This window comes from Toxoplasma gondii, chromosome IX (genome assembly GCF_000006565.2).
Source record: "Toxoplasma gondii ME49 chromosome IX, whole genome shotgun sequence".
Classification (NCBI taxonomy): Eukaryota; Apicomplexa; class Conoidasida; order Eucoccidiorida; family Sarcocystidae; genus Toxoplasma; species Toxoplasma gondii.
Genome location: NC_031477.1, coordinates 3,531,748 through 3,550,113, shown reverse-complemented (window position 1 = coordinate 3,550,113; position 18,366 = coordinate 3,531,748). Strand labels below are relative to the sequence as shown.

The 18,366-nt window shown below is 50.3% G+C and overlaps 2 protein-coding genes across 2 annotated transcripts; one reads left to right on the top strand and one right to left on the bottom strand.

The window, feature by feature from the left end:
- Positions 1 to 330: 330 nt before the first annotated feature.
- On the bottom strand, positions 331 to 9,443 carry TGME49_289950 (hypothetical protein). The gene is made up of 12 exons (XM_002368379.2): positions 8,480 to 9,443; positions 8,032 to 8,122; positions 7,162 to 7,289; positions 6,397 to 6,603; positions 5,502 to 5,600; positions 4,923 to 5,089; positions 4,318 to 4,395; positions 3,779 to 3,989; positions 3,194 to 3,277; positions 2,453 to 2,668; positions 2,219 to 2,275; positions 331 to 1,660 (listed from the first exon to the last, which is right to left on the bottom strand). The coding sequence occupies exons 1-12, from the start codon at positions 8,690 to 8,692 to the stop codon at positions 1,577 to 1,579; spliced, it is 1,635 nt and encodes a 544-aa protein (XP_002368420.1). The 5' UTR covers positions 8,693 to 9,443; the 3' UTR covers positions 331 to 1,576.
- Positions 9,444 to 10,062: 619 nt separating this feature from the next.
- TGME49_289940 (uroporphyrinogen decarboxylase) lies at positions 10,063 to 18,109 on the top strand. Its single transcript, XM_002368378.2, has 10 exons — positions 10,063 to 11,254; positions 11,905 to 12,061; positions 12,824 to 12,878; positions 13,210 to 13,448; positions 14,172 to 14,279; positions 14,589 to 14,706; positions 15,182 to 15,432; positions 15,884 to 15,964; positions 16,817 to 17,152; positions 17,680 to 18,109. Exons 1-10 carry the CDS (start codon positions 10,767 to 10,769, stop codon positions 17,842 to 17,844), a joined length of 1,998 nt encoding a protein of 665 aa, XP_002368419.1. The 5' UTR covers positions 10,063 to 10,766; the 3' UTR covers positions 17,845 to 18,109.
- The last annotated feature ends 257 nt before the right edge of the window (positions 18,110 to 18,366 follow it).

Sequence of the window (18,366 nt, the reverse complement as noted above, 5' to 3'; positions counted from 1 at the left end):
AACGTGACAGCTGATTACGGTCAACATAATCCAACTCGACGGAGCAAAGTTACATGACCAGGTGATTCGTAGCCTTTCCACTCTCAAGTGTTGCCAGGAGTTTGACGTAGGGAAACACAGAGGAGTCACAACAAAGCCACGCGCGATGACTGCATTTACCGTTCACACTTGTGTCTTGGTGTGACACGCTCTAAATCAGGCTGAACAACCTTTCGTTTCAATTTCGAACAATTAATCTCAACTGACACACTAAAAAACATGTGCAAGTCGCTTTTGAGCTCGCCAAGCCAGCTGTAGTGTCTCGCGCGCAAAACATCGTGGTTTCATAAGCTTAGACCGCAACTGTTGGTTTTTCAATTACACGCTGGGCTCCCCTCGACCAACTGTACTTTACATGGGAAAACTGGGGTCCACAGATCACTCGATCGAGAAAAATTTCGTTTCTCTCGGTACGGACGGCTGAAAGGGTGTAACCCTCGTTGAACAAGATGTCTGCTTCCAAGAAAGCCGCCACTGCAGTGCTTCTCGAGTCCTTTTGGGTTTCTCGCTTGTCTAGCAACATACGGCACCCTAGTGCCTGTGCGCCGATGGTAACCGGCGTCCTCTCTGATTTCACTCACTGTTTGATGCGTTTTCTCGACTTCGATTCAGCCGTTTTACTCGTTTTGCATGCTGTGCAGAAATCGACACTCTCTGGATTTCTTCCGAGGATCACTGCTTCTCTGATGCCCCCGCTTTTCGAGTGTTCGCGCTACGCCGTGTGCAGTGAATGCTACTATTTTGATATTGAGCACAAAAATAGACAAGAGAGAATTCTTCTACACATCTTTCCTTACACAACGGTTCCAATTACTTGCACACACTCCGCCAGCCTCAAATCATATCTGGACGTATCCATGACTAAGTATGAACGCACAAATTCCAACATGCGTCGATCTACCTCATCCCCCTCCCCCCTAAACCCCAAACACACATTGATTTTAACATGTGCAAAAATAAATAAGTATATATATATGCATAGAAATATCGTTCTGTGGAGGCAGACGAGAAGTGTACGGAAGAAGAGGAATACAAAAACCAACAAGGTCTGTGGAGGATGCTGTGCCAATCGCTATCGCAAGTGACCACATGGTCAGCCGCGGTCGCACATGCACTGAGGCACCAGGGAACAGAACGGAAGATGCCTGGGAAGGAGGATCGGAAGTGAGTGAAGATTTCTCCTCTTTTTTGGTTTTCTTGCTGAGGCAGCGGCGAAAGTTGAGAGCAACATGACCCGCCGGAAAAGTGTTTTTCTTTTTGCATGCGCAAGGGTCTCTATGCTCCAAAAAAGACACTGCAGTTTTGTCTCGTATGTTTTTCCACCTCGACAGAAAGGCTGCGGAACACCACACGTACTCTCAGGTCTTCTGTGTTTTCTCATTGTACATGTTGGTCGCCGAAGGAACAGAGAGGACAGCGACCGTATAAAAAGAAGGCTTCGAAAGTGAAAGAAGTGAAGATAGCCCAGAGAGTCGACATAGGGGGAAGGAGGTGAGCAAGCAGAGACCGAAGGCGAGTGGCATCCATGCTTTCTTCTTCACATGCGATATTCAGGCTTCAGAATAATGAACTTCTGCTTGTCTTCCGTTGTCTCCATCTTGCAAATCTTGTGAACGACTTGCTGCAGAAACGACAAAGAACACCGTCCCAAAAGAACTGCATTTCGGCGGAGAGTCACTTCCAGAAAAAGAAAAGAATCCGAGCGGGATTCCGTAAAAAAACACTCCAGAGTCGCTTGGCAGAACTCCGGACACACCGAAAAAAGCCGAAGACGCCCCCCCCCCACCCGACGCACCTGCGAGAACAGACAGCTGCATGCGCAGAGATCTGCCCCGCACCCTTCCGGAAGGAAAGAAGGCGACATATGCTAAGAGGCAGAAGAAATAACACGACCTGCAGGGGAAGGAAAGAAGGAAACGACAAGAGAGAAGAGGAGACGTGAACAGCAGAAAAGAAGAAGAGACACATAGGAATGACGGAGCAGAAGAAAACGAGCAAGAGAAGAAGAGACCCTCAACAGTGAAGAAGAAGACTAGGCACGAGGGAGAGACAGGAAAGACAGAGAGAATGCAGACGAAGGAGTGACGCCAGTCTGAGACAGTGGTGGAAAGAAGGCGCGAACAGGAACACGAGATTCGTCTGAAGAAGACCGGCAAGAATTCGCGGAACGGCGACTCACCTGGATCTTCTTGAATTCCTCGTTCTTCTCCTTCACCTTGAACGCGTTCATGAAATGCTGAAAAGAATAACGAGCAACACCGACTGCGAACAATAACGAGAAGGACGCGTGAAGTGCTCCAGAAACTCAAGAGAAACAGCGAACACGAACGAGACCTACATTTCATGTGTGTGTCCTCTCTCTTGCGCCTGCACCGGCAACACACACTCTTCCGCTTCTCCCTCTCCTCCTTACCTTCACAGTCATTCTTCCCATGTGCTGCTGCATGATACGAATTACACGACTCTTTAGGTCCGCGTCGTCACCCTTTTCCGCTTGGCCAGCGACGAGTTTTGCAGAAGGCGCTGGACGAGTCGTCTGAGCCGGTCGCGCGCCGGGAGTGACCGGACTCTTCGTCGTTTCTCCAGAGGTCTGTCCAGATGCACTGCCGCCTTGACCTTCTTCTTCATTCTGCAGAAACACGCGCGGACAACCGACTGCGAAACTCGTGAGACAAGACAAAGATCCTGCTCCAGCACAGAGAACGCAACAGATCGAGCTTGCGCCAGAGAAGTTGTTTGGGTTGCGTTCGACGGCGGATAGAAGCATTCATCTTCGTTACGCGTTCTCATGGACGCAAAACTACGCAGGTTCTAAACGGACAAGACGTAACCAGCTAAATAGACAGGGGAACTTGACAAGCAGCAGTAGCTCTACACCAACGAAAAGCATGGGCAGACTAGTAGAAACGATGGAGGAACATCAACTGAATCTAGAAACAGGAAACCTCCTCCGCGCACAGACGAGGACAACGGGTCCTCCACTGATGCGAAGGAAAGGACAAACGACACACGAGGCTTTGGAGGAAGAAAATCAACAAGCGGGGAACGTGGACCTTTCCACGAAGGATGGAGGTCCAAAGCACTGTCCAACGTTGTGCAACAAGAGACAGAGAGAAGAGACCGCCTGTCTTCCTTTCATCTGACGAAAACGTACCTCTTCACCCTCGTCAGATTCGTACTGGTGGAGTTCATCGTCTGCTTCGTCGTCCTTCGCCTTGTCCAACAATGTTTTCATTTGCTAAAAAAGTCACGAGGCAGGACATGCTTGCACAGACAACACATCACGTTCGCTCCATCTGCGTTCTGCCAAGCCACCCCTGTCTGCGTCTCCTTTTTCTGTCAGTCTAACCTCTCTCGCTCTCTCGATCTCTCTCCTTCTCTCGGAGTTCTCTCCTTCTCCTTCTCCTTTTTTTTCTCGTTCTCTCTCTTTCTCCGTTCCCTTCTCTCCTCTTTTCTACCTCTCTTTTTGCTCATTCTCCTTTTCCCTCCCCCTTCGAGACACGCCTGCGCGATTCTGTTTCGTATCGCCTGTCTCTCTAGTTGACCCATTTCTGTTCTTCTGCAGCAGAGGCGAGCCGAGCGCCACAGCGTGAAGGCTGTTTGCCTGACTCTGCATCCGAGGCAAACGCGTGTGGTCTGTGTCATTTGCATGGAACTCTGAAGCAGTCTGCCTGCATGTACCCCTCAGTCCCTTCACTTTCTCCGTTCTTTTCAACTCGCTTGAGGTTTTCGCCTTTACCTGGCCATAGTTGGTGAGGTCTGCGTCTGCGGCGCCTGCTTCGTCGTCGTCTGTGCAGACCAAGTCCTCGGCTGCCTCTCCAGCGAGAACGTCCTCTCCCTCTGCGCCTTGGTTCTTTACTTCTGCCGCGACGTCTTCTTCGTCGTCACTCAGAACCTCCTCGAAATCCCAGTCCACTTCTGCCTGACGGACAGCCGTCACACTCAATGCCCTGAAGAGACAAGACACGCGAGACAGAAAAGAGACAGAGAGTGGGGCAGAAAAGAGAGAGCCAGAAGAGAGAGAAACAGAAAAGAGAGAGACAGAAAAGAGAGAAATGAGAAGAAGAGCACGCGACGAGGAAAGACGAGAGGTTCTCGGCTGGTGCGCAAAAGAGGAGTGTGCGCGACATACGAGTGACGCTTGCTCGGAAAAAGAAGCAACGAAAGGGAGGAGAAGGATGCAGCAGAGGGGAGACGAGAAGACAGGTTCTGGAGTTCCCTTCTGACTTCCTGCGCTCTCTTGCACAGACGCGCTGTGTTTGAAGAGAGGAGACTCACGAATCAATGTATTCGTTCAGTTTCTGTTTCTGTCCAGCCTTCTGCCGCAGCAGCTGCTTCATACGCTTCTGCTTTTGCCTGCGACAGGACACACGCCGGCGGGAACGCGAAAAAGTGGGCTAACGCGAAAACAAGAAACGAGACAGAACGAAACGGCGACAGACGGGGAAGGGACCGCAGAAAAAAACGAAAAAAAAAGAGATTGCTGCGGAGCGACAACAACCAAGAGATCAAAACAGACACTCCGAAATCTACATAGAAACAGCAGAGATCTACGAGCAGATTTCAATAGAGATGTACGCAGATATATCTAAGCACACACTGAAGTAGACGTCTAGACATCGACGCACTTCTCTTCGGAAACATCCCCTTCTCGCCGGTAGCATGCTGCCCGCTCCCGGACAACACACGGAACAGTGCGACCTAAACAAAGCTATCGGCAGAGAACATCCCATCCCACCCTATACATACATGTATTGACAGACACCTTGCGAGCGATCCGTCTAGGGGAGTTCGAGCGTCCGGAGCTGCTGTGACTCGTGTCATCTCGCTGTCTGTTTGGCCGTGTCTTCTGCCACTGTGTGCTCTGTTTTCTTGCGCCTTACCTTCGTAGGCCGAGTTCGTCGTCGTCTCGATCAGATCCTTCTCTCCGCGTTTCCTTCGCTGCCTCTTTCCCCACTCTCTCGCCTTCTTCGTCGCTCTCTGCGCCGCTTCTTCTCAGCAACGCCACCCGCGCAGCCAGCGCAGCATCTCGGGTGGCCTTCACTCGACTCTGGAGAAAAGATAGTCGAAGAACAGACAAGCTTTGAGCATCTGACACTTCACACCACACAAAGATGGCAATGTCCAAGAGTGCTCTGTCTACTCGAAGGACAGCTCATCCGCCTCCTTTATTCTCAACACACATATATATATATATATATATATATATATATGTATACACACGGTTAAACATTTACATACATCTTTCTATACACTAGTATAGACCTATTTCGATTTGTAAAAGCAAACCTGCATATGGAGACAGAGCTCGTCTTCATACGGGCGTTGCACTTGCACACAACAAACGCAGCGAACCTGATACTTCCTCTGGCGCGGTGTCAGGTCTTCTCCTGGTGAAAGTTCACTTTTTCGTTGTGCACGTTTACGTTTTATCTTGTGCAGTTCTACTTTCCCCAGTTTACTTGGTGTTCTGCGTCCTCGGCTGTCGGCGCCTGTCCTTTCGCCGGGACCATCCGGTCGAAGTTCAACCAGCCACTGATCGGGAGCACTTCCACGAATTCCTGAGGAGAGGTGGAACACCAGCAGTCGAGCGGTCCAGAAAACATCAAAACTCGCTGGAAAAAGAGGAGAAAAAACCAGTGAAACGCATACAGTCAACCCCCACAGTCTACAGGTATACTGTCGAGGCCCACACATATGTTCAAGTGTATATGTGCGTAGCACCTCCCTAACCTCTGCATCTCTCTCTACACTATGTACATGTATAGACACGCATACGCGTGTATGAAGATCTATGCGAATACGACATCTACACCTGTATCATGCATATCTCTCTACCGATACAAGAGATGCATACATGCATATGAAAGTATATCCGTATATCGTAGCTACACTGTGTATACATGCATCCGTGTGCATACACTCATGTATACAAGACCATGCCTTTTTATGAGCATGTAGGTGTGTAGGCTGGAGGAGGAGACAGGAAGCAGGAAGAGATGCTTCCAAGAAGATGAGGACTTGCGGAGAGAGGAGAGAGACACATCCGACGAGTGGGTGACACCTGAGGGGACAGTCCGCTCTGTCGATGTCCAAAAGAATTTGCAGCAGAGCACTGCACTAAACAGACAATTCAATTCGAGCGGCAGCACAGCGTGTTTCCAGATCGAAGAACGCCGCAGCGCGAGCAGACGGGGAGACAACGTCGGCTACCGCAAAAGTGGAACTCTTCACGAGAAGATTTTTCTGCAGAATGAGAATGCTGAAAGCGTGCTCGTTGAAGGGAAGAATCTTGAGAAGGAGAGACTCTGGAAAAGGAGGAGACACAACCATCGCGAGAGAGTACACTCTGCGCACCTTGCCTTGGACGAGCAGAAAGAAGCAATCTGCGTTGACGTCGTTGGGTTTCGATAGGAAGACTTTCTGCTTTTTAGATGCATGCGCCTCAGACTCCTCGCCGTCTCTCTCCTCTTGATTCAAATCTGAGGAATCTCGCACGCGCCACGGGGCCGCCTTCTCCCCTTCCAGGCGGAGCAGGACGTTGTTCTCTTCACCCGCAGGCAGCTGAGTAAATGGAAAAAACGGCAACAAAAAACAGGAAAAAAAGTAACAGGAGGAAAGGAACACGCAGAGAAAGACAGCGAAGAAAGGCACCAAGAAAGAAGCGAACAAGGCATGGAGGAAAAAAGGATAGCGCAGGAGACGGAGAACACAACCGAAGAGACTAGAAGCCAAAAGAAGAGAAGGAAGAAAACGACGACCAACGGTGGAACTTCACACATATACATATATATATATATATATATGTAGATAAATAGAAGCAAATTTCGATATATATATATATATATATATGTAAACAGAATCCATGTAGATGTACTATACCAAGATGAACACGTGCAGATATATACATATGTATATATATGTATATATATACATAAATTGTGTGTGGACAGAAGCAAATGTAGATATATCTAGATGGATGGATTTCGACAGACACGTAGACAGATAGACAGACAGATCTGGACAGGTCGAGGGAGATGAACGAGGGGATGCAGGGAGGTGTTTGCAGGCCTCGTTTGAAAGCTAGCTTTTTCCGCTTTGATTTTTGGGAAGAAGACTGACTACGGGGACATCTTGTTGAATGGAGATGGGCTGCCGCAGAGCTGCGAGGGTGTCGGGAATGCGCGCAATGAGGAGAGGACGTGAGCGGTTGAGGCCGCTCATTCGCAGGCGGTCTCGAGGCTGCGCTACTGAGGAAGAGAACACAGAGAAGAAACGTTTGGCGAACAGTCGCGACTGCGGCGTCAAGAGGCAAGAGGCCTTTTGGGATGGACGAACAGGCTTCGAGGTGTGACGACAACGACACACCTTGAGGGGTGACACAGGCCCTCGGCAAGTGAAAGGGTGAAATGTCGAGGAGACAGAAAACGGTGCAAGGTGCGGAGAGAGAGACAGGCAGATAAGAGATGCAGAGAATACGAAGCGATGAGAAAACAAAGAGGAAGAGAACAGAAGACGGCGAAGATTTTCGGACCCTCCGCGCAGAAAGCGCCACAAAATCGACAAGAGGGGGAGAAAGGACAGATGTGGAGAAAACCACGCATGCGACGGAAGGAAAAAAAGACAGGAGCCAAAGCGCCCGCGAGAGAGAGACACCCACCCACCCAAGGAGACTCAGAGACGTCCACCACAACTGTGACGAAGGACGAACTCAGAAAGCTTGAGAGACCGCGTGCAGAGAGGAAGAGAAGTACAGAGAGAGACCCAGAGATAACGATAGCTGTGACGAGACAGCGATGGACAGAGCTCTACGCATATAGCGGAGTAGACAGAAGAGAGAGGAACACAGAGATATACGTGGAGAGAGACAGAAGGGAGGAGGAAGAGCCTGCAAGAAAAGTGCAGCGAGAAGAGAAGAAGAATTGAGTCACAAAGGAGAAAGATCCCCCAGGGAAGTCGACCGTCGGGACGTCCATTTTGGACGACGCCTACATCCAGATGCGATGATGTTCTTCACTTGGTCTTCGAAGGGGAGGGATGACGCAGACGCACTCGCCGATCCTGAAGCTTCTTGTCTCTGAGGCTGGAAAAACAATAAAAGAAAACACGGCTAGAGAATGCAGAGGGAACTGAGGCGAGATCTACAAGGAAAGAGAAACGATAGACGTGGAGAGGAAGCGCGACCCCCGACCGAGAAGTGCAGAAAGCCTCGCGGAAGCGAAAAAGGGAAGGCGTTGAGTCACACGATGTTTTCGTCTTTCCTCGTTCTCCTTATTCATGCAAAAAAACCTTCCGCTCTATCTCTTCTTCGCCCTCATGTCCCTCTTGTCTGCTTCCTTCTGCATGCCTCTAATCTCCTCTCAGTGGGCCTCTGCGCTGTTCTGTTCTGCGTTTTTCTCTCCAGAGAGATGTCTCTTCCTTCTCGTCTCCTCTTCCGCACCTCAAAACCCAGACGCCGGCCAGAGGGGCGCTGCGGTCCTCTCTCAATCTCTCTCTTCAGTCCTCTCGCAGACGAGACAGCTCCGAGCGAAGTGGATTCTTCCTTTGGCTCGACTTTGTCAGAAGCAGCGAAAACTTGTCTCCGAATCCGAGGCGTCGGACCCAACGGCCCTCCGGCCGGACTCGGGCGAGGCCCTCGACTCTTCGTCAACATTGTCAACGCATTCAGTCGAATCTGTACAAACCTACGAATGCATCTGTATGCTGTATTCGTCTTAGTCAATGCACTCAGAGGCGGAGAAACACGCTCATATGCCGACGACACGTTCACACATACACATGCATACACATGTATGTATTTTTATATGCATGCTGATGTCTGCAACGGCAGATGATTGTCTGTAGGCAGCTCAAGAGAAGAGGAGAGCTACTCGACGCATGGAGGGGAGGCGGGTCGATAGAGCGGGCACATACGGGAGCAGCAGAAAGAAAGGAAAGGATATGAGAGAAGAAACTGGCGAGGAAGAAGGGCACCAAGAAACCGTTCGAGAGCTGGTTAATAGTGAGGTCCAGATACACCTGACGCCGCGTGAAGAGACGGGAGGAAAAGAATATAAAAACCACAACGACGGACGAGTGAAAAACGCGCAAAGACGGCGTGAGGAAAGCAGTGAAGAGAAGAACGCAGCTTCGTTGAAACGAGAAAAACGACGAAGACGCAAGGCCTCGACTTTCTTGGGCCTTGAGAGATGTGAGTCTTATCCTCTTGCTATCTCCGCAGTTTCTGTTCGCTGTCCTTCCCTCTTTCCGCGCGGTCGCTCTGAAAAAATTGATGACCAACGAGAGCATTTCAAAAAATCCGCGACTCGCCCCCGTCCGGGTCGTGTTGCATCGACAAAGGTCCTCACGAGAAGCGCACACCGAAACTGGTGACGCAAAAGCCGTTGAGACAGAGTGGAAAGCGGGGAAAAGATTTGGAGAAAAAACACTGGAGAAAGAGACGAGAAAAGCGAGAAGCACGCGAGAGTCCAGACACCCGCCACGCGACGAGGTCGTTTGTCGCTGTCGAAAAGAAGACTGCGGAGAGCGGCAGAAGCGCTGAACGTGTGCGGGTGAGTTCTCTTCGCCTCTCTTGGGAATCCTAGGCTAGAACCAGGAATCCAATTCTAGCGCGAATCGAGTGTTTCCGACTTTCAATCTTTTGGAGGGCGACCGAGACAGCCTGCTCTTACTTGCGATGTGCTGCAACAGAAAGCAATTCCTTGGGACGCCACAGACGCGGTCCTCTCTCAGCTGTGCCCATATTATACGCTGCAGAGCCCTATACACGGCAGAGCGCGACGACACAGAAAGACGAAGAAGAGAAAGAGGGATACGAGGAAGAAAAGAGGCAGAGAGGGAAGAAGAGAGAGAGAAGAGGCTCTTGTCTTTCGAGGTCTCCGAGAGGAGGGACGAGTCCGAAAACGATTCTGGCGTCTTTTCGCCGCGACTGGTATACGCGTGAACGTGCACGCTGAGCGGTGTCGAGACACCCGAAGAGACACGGAGACAGCAAGAAGAAACGACGCGCAGACAGATCGTCCTGTTGTTTCAAGGAAAGACGAACGGGGGGACAGGAGGCAGAAAGAAGCGTAATCGGCGCCCCAAAAGAGACGCACTTAGCATGACAGGAAAGCTGGGGAAGAGGGGAGGAAGCATATGCGGAAGAAGTCCACGGTTTCTGTGTCCTGCTTCGAGGAAAGTCGAGAGACAGGAAAGGAGACCTCTCTGTTGAGAAAGCAGGCTTGGAGTTGAAGGTCCCGCATCCTCTGAACGAAGGAGCAGTTGTTTTCGGCATTTCTTCGGACTCCAGAGCAACCACCGCAGCTGTCTGCGTTCTTCCACTTCATGCTTCTCAAACACCCGCGTTTAGGGCCTTGCGCAATCGACGGCTCGACGCCGGTGTAGAGGCACCCAACAACCGAGATGAAAAAGAGAGAAAACAGTTCTCGTCTTCCAGACGGAAATTGAATTCTTTGAGGCGAGTGGCAACAGACAGGAAACGCGGTTCCGCCCTCGGACACTCCTTCGTCTCGGTACCCTTCGGTGCCGGCGAGAGAAGCGCGATTTTTGAGGTGAAGTACGCCTGGACCTCCAAGTGGGAAGTTCGTTCCTGTGCGTTCCTATCGTCGGCCTCGTCACGTCTCTCCAGCCTCCGGATTCTCCGTTTCTCGGCTTTGAGAGAGTCGCTACGCCTCTGCAACTTCGTCCTCTTTCGTCTGTTCCTTTGACTTCTCTTCGCGTGAAGAATGCAGGCGTCCTCCTCCTCTCCTTCCCTTCTTGACGAGCGAGAGTCTTCCTTGCCGCCGAGGCTGAGCATATTCGTTTGTACAAAGTCCATGTCTGTGCTGCATCTCCTTTCTCGTTCCAGGACGCCTCGTCCGCTTCGACTCCGCTCTCCCTTCTCGTTTGTCTGTCTCTGCTTCTTCGTTGCTCTCTTCCACTTTCTCGGCGCGTTTTCGACCTGCCGTCAGCTGCCCGTGTCTTCTCGCGGAGACGCGGCGCACATGGACATGTCCTGGTGGCGAGGCCCAGGTGTACATACAGCTCACGCCTACGGCTTCTCGGAAGACAGAGGCGAGACCGGCCTGCACTCGCTCGCGCCGTCTCTCTCCGGAAACTCGAGTCGGACGGAACGACATCCACACCACGTTCTCCCTCGAGTTTCTCAGAGCCAAGAGGAAAGGCGAGAGACAGAAGAGCGCGACAGCGAGGACGCTGCTCGAGCCAAAAACGAGTAAGTGCATTTTTCTTGCCAAAGGAAGGGAACACAGCAATGCGAGAGGACGCAGAGGAGAGGAGAACAACAGAGAGGAGAGGAGACAGAACGGAAGGGAGAGGAACAGAGAGGCGCCGGTGGAGAGGAGGAAAGAGGGGAGACAGATCGGAAATCCAGTTTGGGTCTTATCTCTTTTCTGGAGGAGCGCCTTTGGAGTTCAGGGCAAACAGAGGCTTGTTTTAACGGAGAGCTGCGTCCGAGGGGACATGCTAAGGACGGGTGGAGAGAAAGCTAGTCGGATGACCACAGAGAAACGACAGTCTCTCTGTGACTGCTCGATTTCGGATTGGAAAGAAGAGCAGCGCCCAGAGGTCTCTTGGACATTTTCTGCCTCCATCGGTCTCTGCGTCTCGTTCTTCTGCATGGTCACGGGTGCTTCGCTGTCTCTTTTCTTTTGCACTTGTCCGTCTTCCTGCCATTCCCGTCAGTGCCATTTCGGTTGTTCTTTCTCGTTCTCCTTCGCTCTCGCGTTTCGCTTTGTGTTTCACTTTTCCTCCTCTCCTTCTTCCTTCTCCTTTCCACCTCTTTCTCTGCTTCTCTTCCACTCTGTTTCACGTCCCCCGCGTAGTTTCTTTCCTTCCTCGCATGTCTCCCCGCGATCGCCTCAGGTGGACGGCTGCGGAGAAGGAGCAGCTGTTGCAGTCTTCTCTCGGATTTTTTTCTGGCGGCGTTCGCTCCTTCTTCTTTCCGAAGGGAACTGCAAATATGACCCTGGAGAGCGCCGGAAGCGAGAGGACCGACGACGCTCCGCCCGCTCTCTACACGGTAACTTCTGCCCTCATGGCTCTCGTTCCTCGCAGACAAAGGACTGGTGCGAGGAAAACTGAGAAGAGAGCTTCCCAGTACGAGGAGATATGTTGTAGAGACAGAAAAGGCAGTGGCAGAGGTGTAGGAACCTCGCCTGTGCGCCGAGGCTTTTTCTCGCTGTTCACGAGCGTGACAACGGCAATTCTTGCGGTGGCAATGGAAGAGTGGCCAAGAGACTGAGAAGGATTCTCCCCAAAAGGACAGAACGGAGACAAGAAAGAAGTTTGCGCACGGGACCCTAGAGACCGACACGCATGCAGCTGAATGTCGAGTGCGCAGGATATTGAGAGACCTTTGGAACTGAGCTCAAAAACAGAATAAGACGTAGTACACGAATGATATTCAGCTGTATATCCTGAAGGAGGGCAGAGGGGAGAGGTAGACTAAGATCAACTGACACATCAAGGAGGAGATCAAGAAGGAGATCAAGAAGGAGACCAAAAGGCCGCTATATGGTAGATTAAGGCGTAGAGAGATAGGCAGATGTCAGTGTGAAGAAATGTGCAGCATCTGAAGCTGGGTGACCGTGGTTCAGAAGATGCAGATCGATGCAGGATAGAGGGTGTGGACAGACACTCCAGAGTGGGCCGGAGGCCACACAGACGTACCGTGTCTTCCAGGAGCTTGTCTCCACCGTTGTTAAGCTCTTGGTTCTTGGTTACTCTTCCGTGAGTCCACGTTTTACCGTTTTCTGTGGGTGTCTTTTCTCTTGGTGTGCAGCTGACACCCGATGACGAAAGGGCCTTGATTCGATCACAGAGGACGGCTTACAAAGGTGAGCAACGTGTCTGTTTTCTCTCTATTTCCGGCTCACCGCGGTGCCCCTTTTTCGCTCTCTTTTCATTTATTCGCAATGCCGGTCAACACCCACACGACGCGGCTTGTCTCTACGCGGTGCTCACCCGGTTTCTCCACCTTCTTCTAGCCTTCCTGTCTCGCCGCTCCTTCGCTTCTTCCTCTCTCTTCCGATCCTGGCCAGTGCCCATTCTTGACTGGAAGGAAGCCCACATGCCCGTTGAATCGTTTCGTCTGCTTTGCGTCGTGGACTCTCAAGCTTGTCCTCATTTCCTGTTCACGTCTCCGGTGTTCGCTCTGGTTCTCCTCAGCCAATCCCAGAGAGCCGCTGGTTAACGACAGTCTTCGCCGCGCAGCTTTGGGACCCGCACGCTACGCGCGTCTCGTAGAGAAGACGGTCGAGCTTGCGACTGCAGGTCGGCATGGCGGAGACACAGAGCAGAAGACCGTGGGAGAGGAACCCTTCCTCACTCCTGTCTGGATGATGAGACAAGCTGGAAGATACTTGCCGGAATTCCGCAACATGCGACGTCAGCACGGATTTCTCGAGGTACGCACGAGACCTGGGGTGTACGTACACCCAATGTTCCAACAAGAATCCGATCTGTGTATTCCGTACGGACGAACAATAGGAAGGAGACTACCATAGTGAAAATCATGATATTTGTCCAGCTTGTATATAAATGTTGGTTTTTCAAAGACACGCTGGATACCACTACACTTCATGCGCTTAACATGATGGTCATGAAGAGCACAAGTGAAATTTGGGTTTGGTAAACAAAGACCTTCAAGATCTAAACCAGTAGTCCAACTCGTAGTATATACTTCCCAGAAAAGGTTTCCACCGCTCCTCAATGAGGTGTACGTACAGTCGAAGTTGACTGCTTCCGCTGACGAGTTATACACTCATCGGATGGACGGTTTGGAAAGCGCGCTCTAGTTGTGAAGTGTGAATGCACTTGAAAAGTTCAGGAGTTGCGTGGCCACAACTACAGGGCGCTCTTCCTTTTTTGTAACCGCGTGGCAACTAAGGGAGACGCGGAGAGAAGAGTGCCTTCACTCAACTCATTCGCAACATCGTGAGCGCGACTCGCACACATCCTATGCCGTTCAGGTTTTCCTGGCTCTCTAACCTATTTTCCTTCTCTCTAAGAATCGCAGACGGTCGAGACATATATATGCATGTATATATATATATATATATGGGCAGATCTACGTATGTGTAAGAAGTTATGCGCATGTCTGAAATTGTTTGTTTCGGTTTTTTTTCCAGGTGTGTCGAGATCCTCGACTCGCGTCGGAGCTCACCTTGCAACCTTACCGTCGGTTCCCTCAGCTGGACGCCGTCATAATTTTCTCGGACATTCTCGTCATTCCTGAGGTAACTCCCTGCCAGTTGTTTCTCTGCAAATCTTCGCGAACACGAGAGCATATGCGCCGCTTCTGCATTCGAATGCGTTTCTCTACATGCAGGCGTATATCCGCACGTGGACGGAGGCACAAAGCGAGAGGTGCAGACGCGCTTTGCGTATCCCTTTCGTGTTTCTGCGAATGCCCGTATTTGGCTCTCTTTAAAAGCGGGATGCTCTGGAGCTTATGTAACCATGTGAATGCATGCACGCGCTCGTCTTGAGCACCTGCTTTCCGTTAGGAAAAACTGGAGTTGTTGGTTTGTGTGGTGTATGGACAGGCCATGGGGATGAAGTTGTCAATGGAAGAAGGTGTAGGCCCACGGTTTGCGTGGCGCATTGAGAGTCCAGCGGACATGCAGAAACTCAACTTCAAACCAGACATCGAAGAGACTCTCGGTACTGGTCCTTTTCTCCTCAATCCACTCACAGTGATAGACATGATAGGCAAACGCGCACGCATGCATAGAAAAGCTAAACGGCGCAGACGTGGGATAATCATGCGCGTATATATAAATATATATATATATATATGTATATGTTTATATATATATATATATATGTATTTGCGGATGCACATAACCGTGAGCTGAGGTACTTTGCGCAAGAATTTCGACCAAAAACTGTCCATATGGCAAGCAGTGTGCGTTTTGTCAGTGAGAACGCTGCACATCCACACAGACGCGTCTAGACAAAGCCATACCTGTATATATGTATATTATGTATATGCAAGTCTATGCTTGTGAAGACATTTTCACGCATGCACGTTCGGACATCTGTGTCTCGGGGCGCAGGAGTGTAACGCGGGAGATATGCCTGTCTTTGGACATTTCGTGGACATACGGTTTGGACGCTGCTGTTCCGGTTTCTTCAGGCTACGTGTTCGACGCAGTGTATGTCACATCTCAGCAGCTGGCGGGCGCCATTCCTCTGATTGGTTTCTGTGGAGGGCCTTTGACACTTTTGACTTACATGGTTGAGGGTGGAGGCAGCAAAACATGGAGACAAGCGAAGAAGTTTGTCTACGAGCACCCCGAGGCAACTCACACTCTTCTTCAAGTTATCACCGACATCTGTGTCGAGTACCTCGTTGGCCAGGTCGACGCCGGAGCTCAAGTCCTCCAGGTATAAACGCTTGCACAGGCGAAAGCCGACATCGGAACGGCTACGTCACGACGGAAACAAACAGAAACGCGTTTGTGTGTATATACAGATGTCGATCTACACGTGCGTATGTGTGTGTAGATGCAGGTGCATGTGCGTATTTGCAGAGTTGGACATGTTTTCAAATGGAGGTTTTGGGGCAGTAAACTGGATGTCGATGTGTCATGCGGTGATTTAGATCTCTGCGAACATCTCTATGTAGAAAGGTACTTTGTGCACTGTTTGTTGGCATGGTCTAATTGAACTCTCGTTTCTTTCGAGCAGACATATCAATACCAGTAGACATGTATATATGAAAGCATAAATCAGTGTACGATAAATACAAATAATCTCTGTGTTCGGTGGACTCGTGTAGACACTTGTGATGAGGGGTGGAGTCTACTTTTGGTTTCTCTTTTTGTCGGTTTCTTAGGTTTTCGACACAAATGCTAGCCAGTTTGCTGCAGAGACCTACGACGAAATTGGAGCGCCGTACATGGCGTCCATTGCAGAGGTACGTGCAGTTGAAGAGAGAGCCAGAAACGCGAACTGTTCTTGCTTTTCCTCTTTCCTCTCTCTGCGTCTTTCCTGTATCCTTTCTCTTCCTTGAAAGGCTCGTTTTTTCTCTCCTTTTCAAAGTCTGTTTTCCTTTTTTCGAAGTAGACATACTCACCCGAAAGGAAGGAGACTGGGCGACGCTTACTCGTCTTCCCGTGTCGGTGGCGGAAAAAACTCAAAGGTTGATCGTGGAAAGGAACACTTAGTTTGCGTTGCTCCAGTCACTTTCGAGCTTGGACTGTAGACTCCAGGGATTCTGCTCTGTTTGCATGCATTCACAAAATTTGCGGATTCTCCACAGAACGGTGGAGATAAGAGACAGCTGTACTACCATCTGAAGAAGAAACAGACTGTCTGCTTGCTCGTCTACAAGAAAAAGAATGGAGAGGCCCTCTGCGGTCAGATTCCTCTCTGCTGATCACTTCGAATTTCGTTCCCTTGGGTGACATCCTGTGTGTCTCTCTGTTCCTCTCCGGAACGCAAGGTGTGCACAGAATGGCGAATCGAGACATGCAATAGAATTCCTGCCGTATGAGTAGATCTTTCTATATCTGTACATCTATATCTATCTGAGTATTTCAACATGTGTTAAGCTATGCAGATATATATGTAATCCTGAATAAATATATGCATATATATATGTAGACCTACAATTGTATGTATTTAGACATATGCGTACGTGAATATCTATGTTTAGTTCGTTGTCACACGTGGAATGATGAGCCCGGGAGAGTAAGAGAGCACACTCGTTTGGTTTTGCTCTGGTGGCGACAGAGAGAAATGATTTTTACTAAATGTCTTTTTGCAGAGAGTGAAGGCGCGACGGCCTCACGTGACGATGATTGCGTTCCCGAAGGACCGGCCATCGGCTGGCTTTGCGGACTCCGCATTCGATGTGATTTCTTTGGGCTCTTCTGCGGAAATCGAAAGCATGCAACGCCGGTTCTCCGGCCAGTGCGAGGAGAAGATTGACCAAGTGACAGCGGGCGAGGCGGAACTCACACGGTCCGATGCGTCGGCGACAGAGTCTGACAGAGATAGAAAGAGCGACGTCCGCGGCGACAGAAAGGCGCTGCAAGGCAACCTAGATCCGCAGGTCTTATATACAGACACTGCCACAATTAAAAGGGAGACCGCGAAGATGGTAAGAGCAAGAGAAGGAAAGACAAGAAAACGTGGAAAAAAAATTAGAGAGTGTCTTGCAGAACAAGAAGTGTTTTGAGGAACGGTTCCCCTATCGAAAGAGAAAAACTCCTGATGATTGTAGCTTGCGTGGCTCTTTCGAGGAGAAACTCGAAACAGTTCAGGAATTCCTTCTCTGTCTTCGCGTGCGTAGGCTTTACACTGGATGCGTTTGGATGTTGACTTACTGCAGATCGTGACGACGAAGACAATCTAATGTGTAACTTCGTCCGTAGAAATCAACAGACCCTCCAGTGATTGCCTTCATGAAACGTGACGAATTCGCCTATCCAACGCGATCCCGTTGTTCGGGAACGAAATGTTGCGGATTTCTTTCGTTTCCGCTTCACTTCTCACAGGGATCTAGGCGGATACAGACCGGGAGGCTGCCCTCTCGGAGGATCGGGGAGAGTTTGGACACACAATAGAAATTCGCATGCCGAGTTTTGAAAAACGCGATCTGCCATCTGTGGTGTACGTATGCCGCAGATACGCCGATTTGGTGTCGGTCGCCACATCGCGAATCTCGGCCACGGCATGGAACCTGAGATGAAACCTGAACATGCTAAGGCGTTCATTGACGGCGTGAAGGAGGCTTCGGCGGCTTACATTCGAGAACTCCGCGGGGAGGGCCAAGATACCTCAACAGTTTGAAGAGAAGCAGAAAAGGAACGAGTGACTTACTGGGGGAGCACGCGTTTACACAAGACGCTCTGTGAAGACAGACCCTATCAGGGGCTTCAGGTGCAAGTCGCTCTGTCCCTGGCACCTTGTAGAGACAGGGATCACCCTAAAAAGCGGTCTCGATTCGTGAGTTGCGCTTGCATACTTGTCTCTGGTTACCAGCCTATTCACGATATTCTCACTTTCCTCCGTGTCGCTGCTTTCGATTCTTTCTGCTGTGGTTGCTGCACACACACGTATGGTACACAGATATGTGTGTACTCTCTCTCCCTCATCTCTCTCTCTTTCGTCTATTCGTCCTTTTTTCTCTGTTTTTGGATCTATATGTACATCCATATTTGTGGTCGCGTCAAGCCAGCAGCTGGCAACTATTTCGATGGTGCTTGTGTCTTGGACTCTTGGCGACATTCCGTTTTTTCCTTCTGTGGATTCAACAGAACTGTTCGATCTTCAAAGATTTGACTACAGGAGAAGTTGTGGTTATAACCCATG

Coding starts and splice junctions, on each gene's coding strand:
- TGME49_289950 (XM_002368379.2), bottom strand. CDS start 8,692: ATGTTGACGAAGAGTCGAGGGCCTCGCCCGAGTCCGGCCGGAGGGCCG. Junction 5,090..5,501: donor CCGAGGACGCAGAACACCAA/GTAAACTGGGGA, acceptor TCTTTTCTCCAG/AGTCGAGTGAAGGCCACCCG. Junction 2,669..3,193: donor AATCTGACGAGGGTGAAGAG/GTACGTTTTCGT, acceptor GTGTTTCTGCAG/AATGAAGAAGAAGGTCAAGG.
- TGME49_289940 (XM_002368378.2), top strand. CDS start 10,767: ATGCAGGCGTCCTCCTCCTCTCCTTCCCTTCTTGACGAGCGAGAGTCT. Junction 12,879..13,209: donor ACAGAGGACGGCTTACAAAG/GTGAGCAACGTG, acceptor GGTTCTCCTCAG/CCAATCCCAGAGAGCCGCTG. Junction 14,280..14,588: donor ACATTCTCGTCATTCCTGAG/GTAACTCCCTGC, acceptor GTGTATGGACAG/GCCATGGGGATGAAGTTGTC.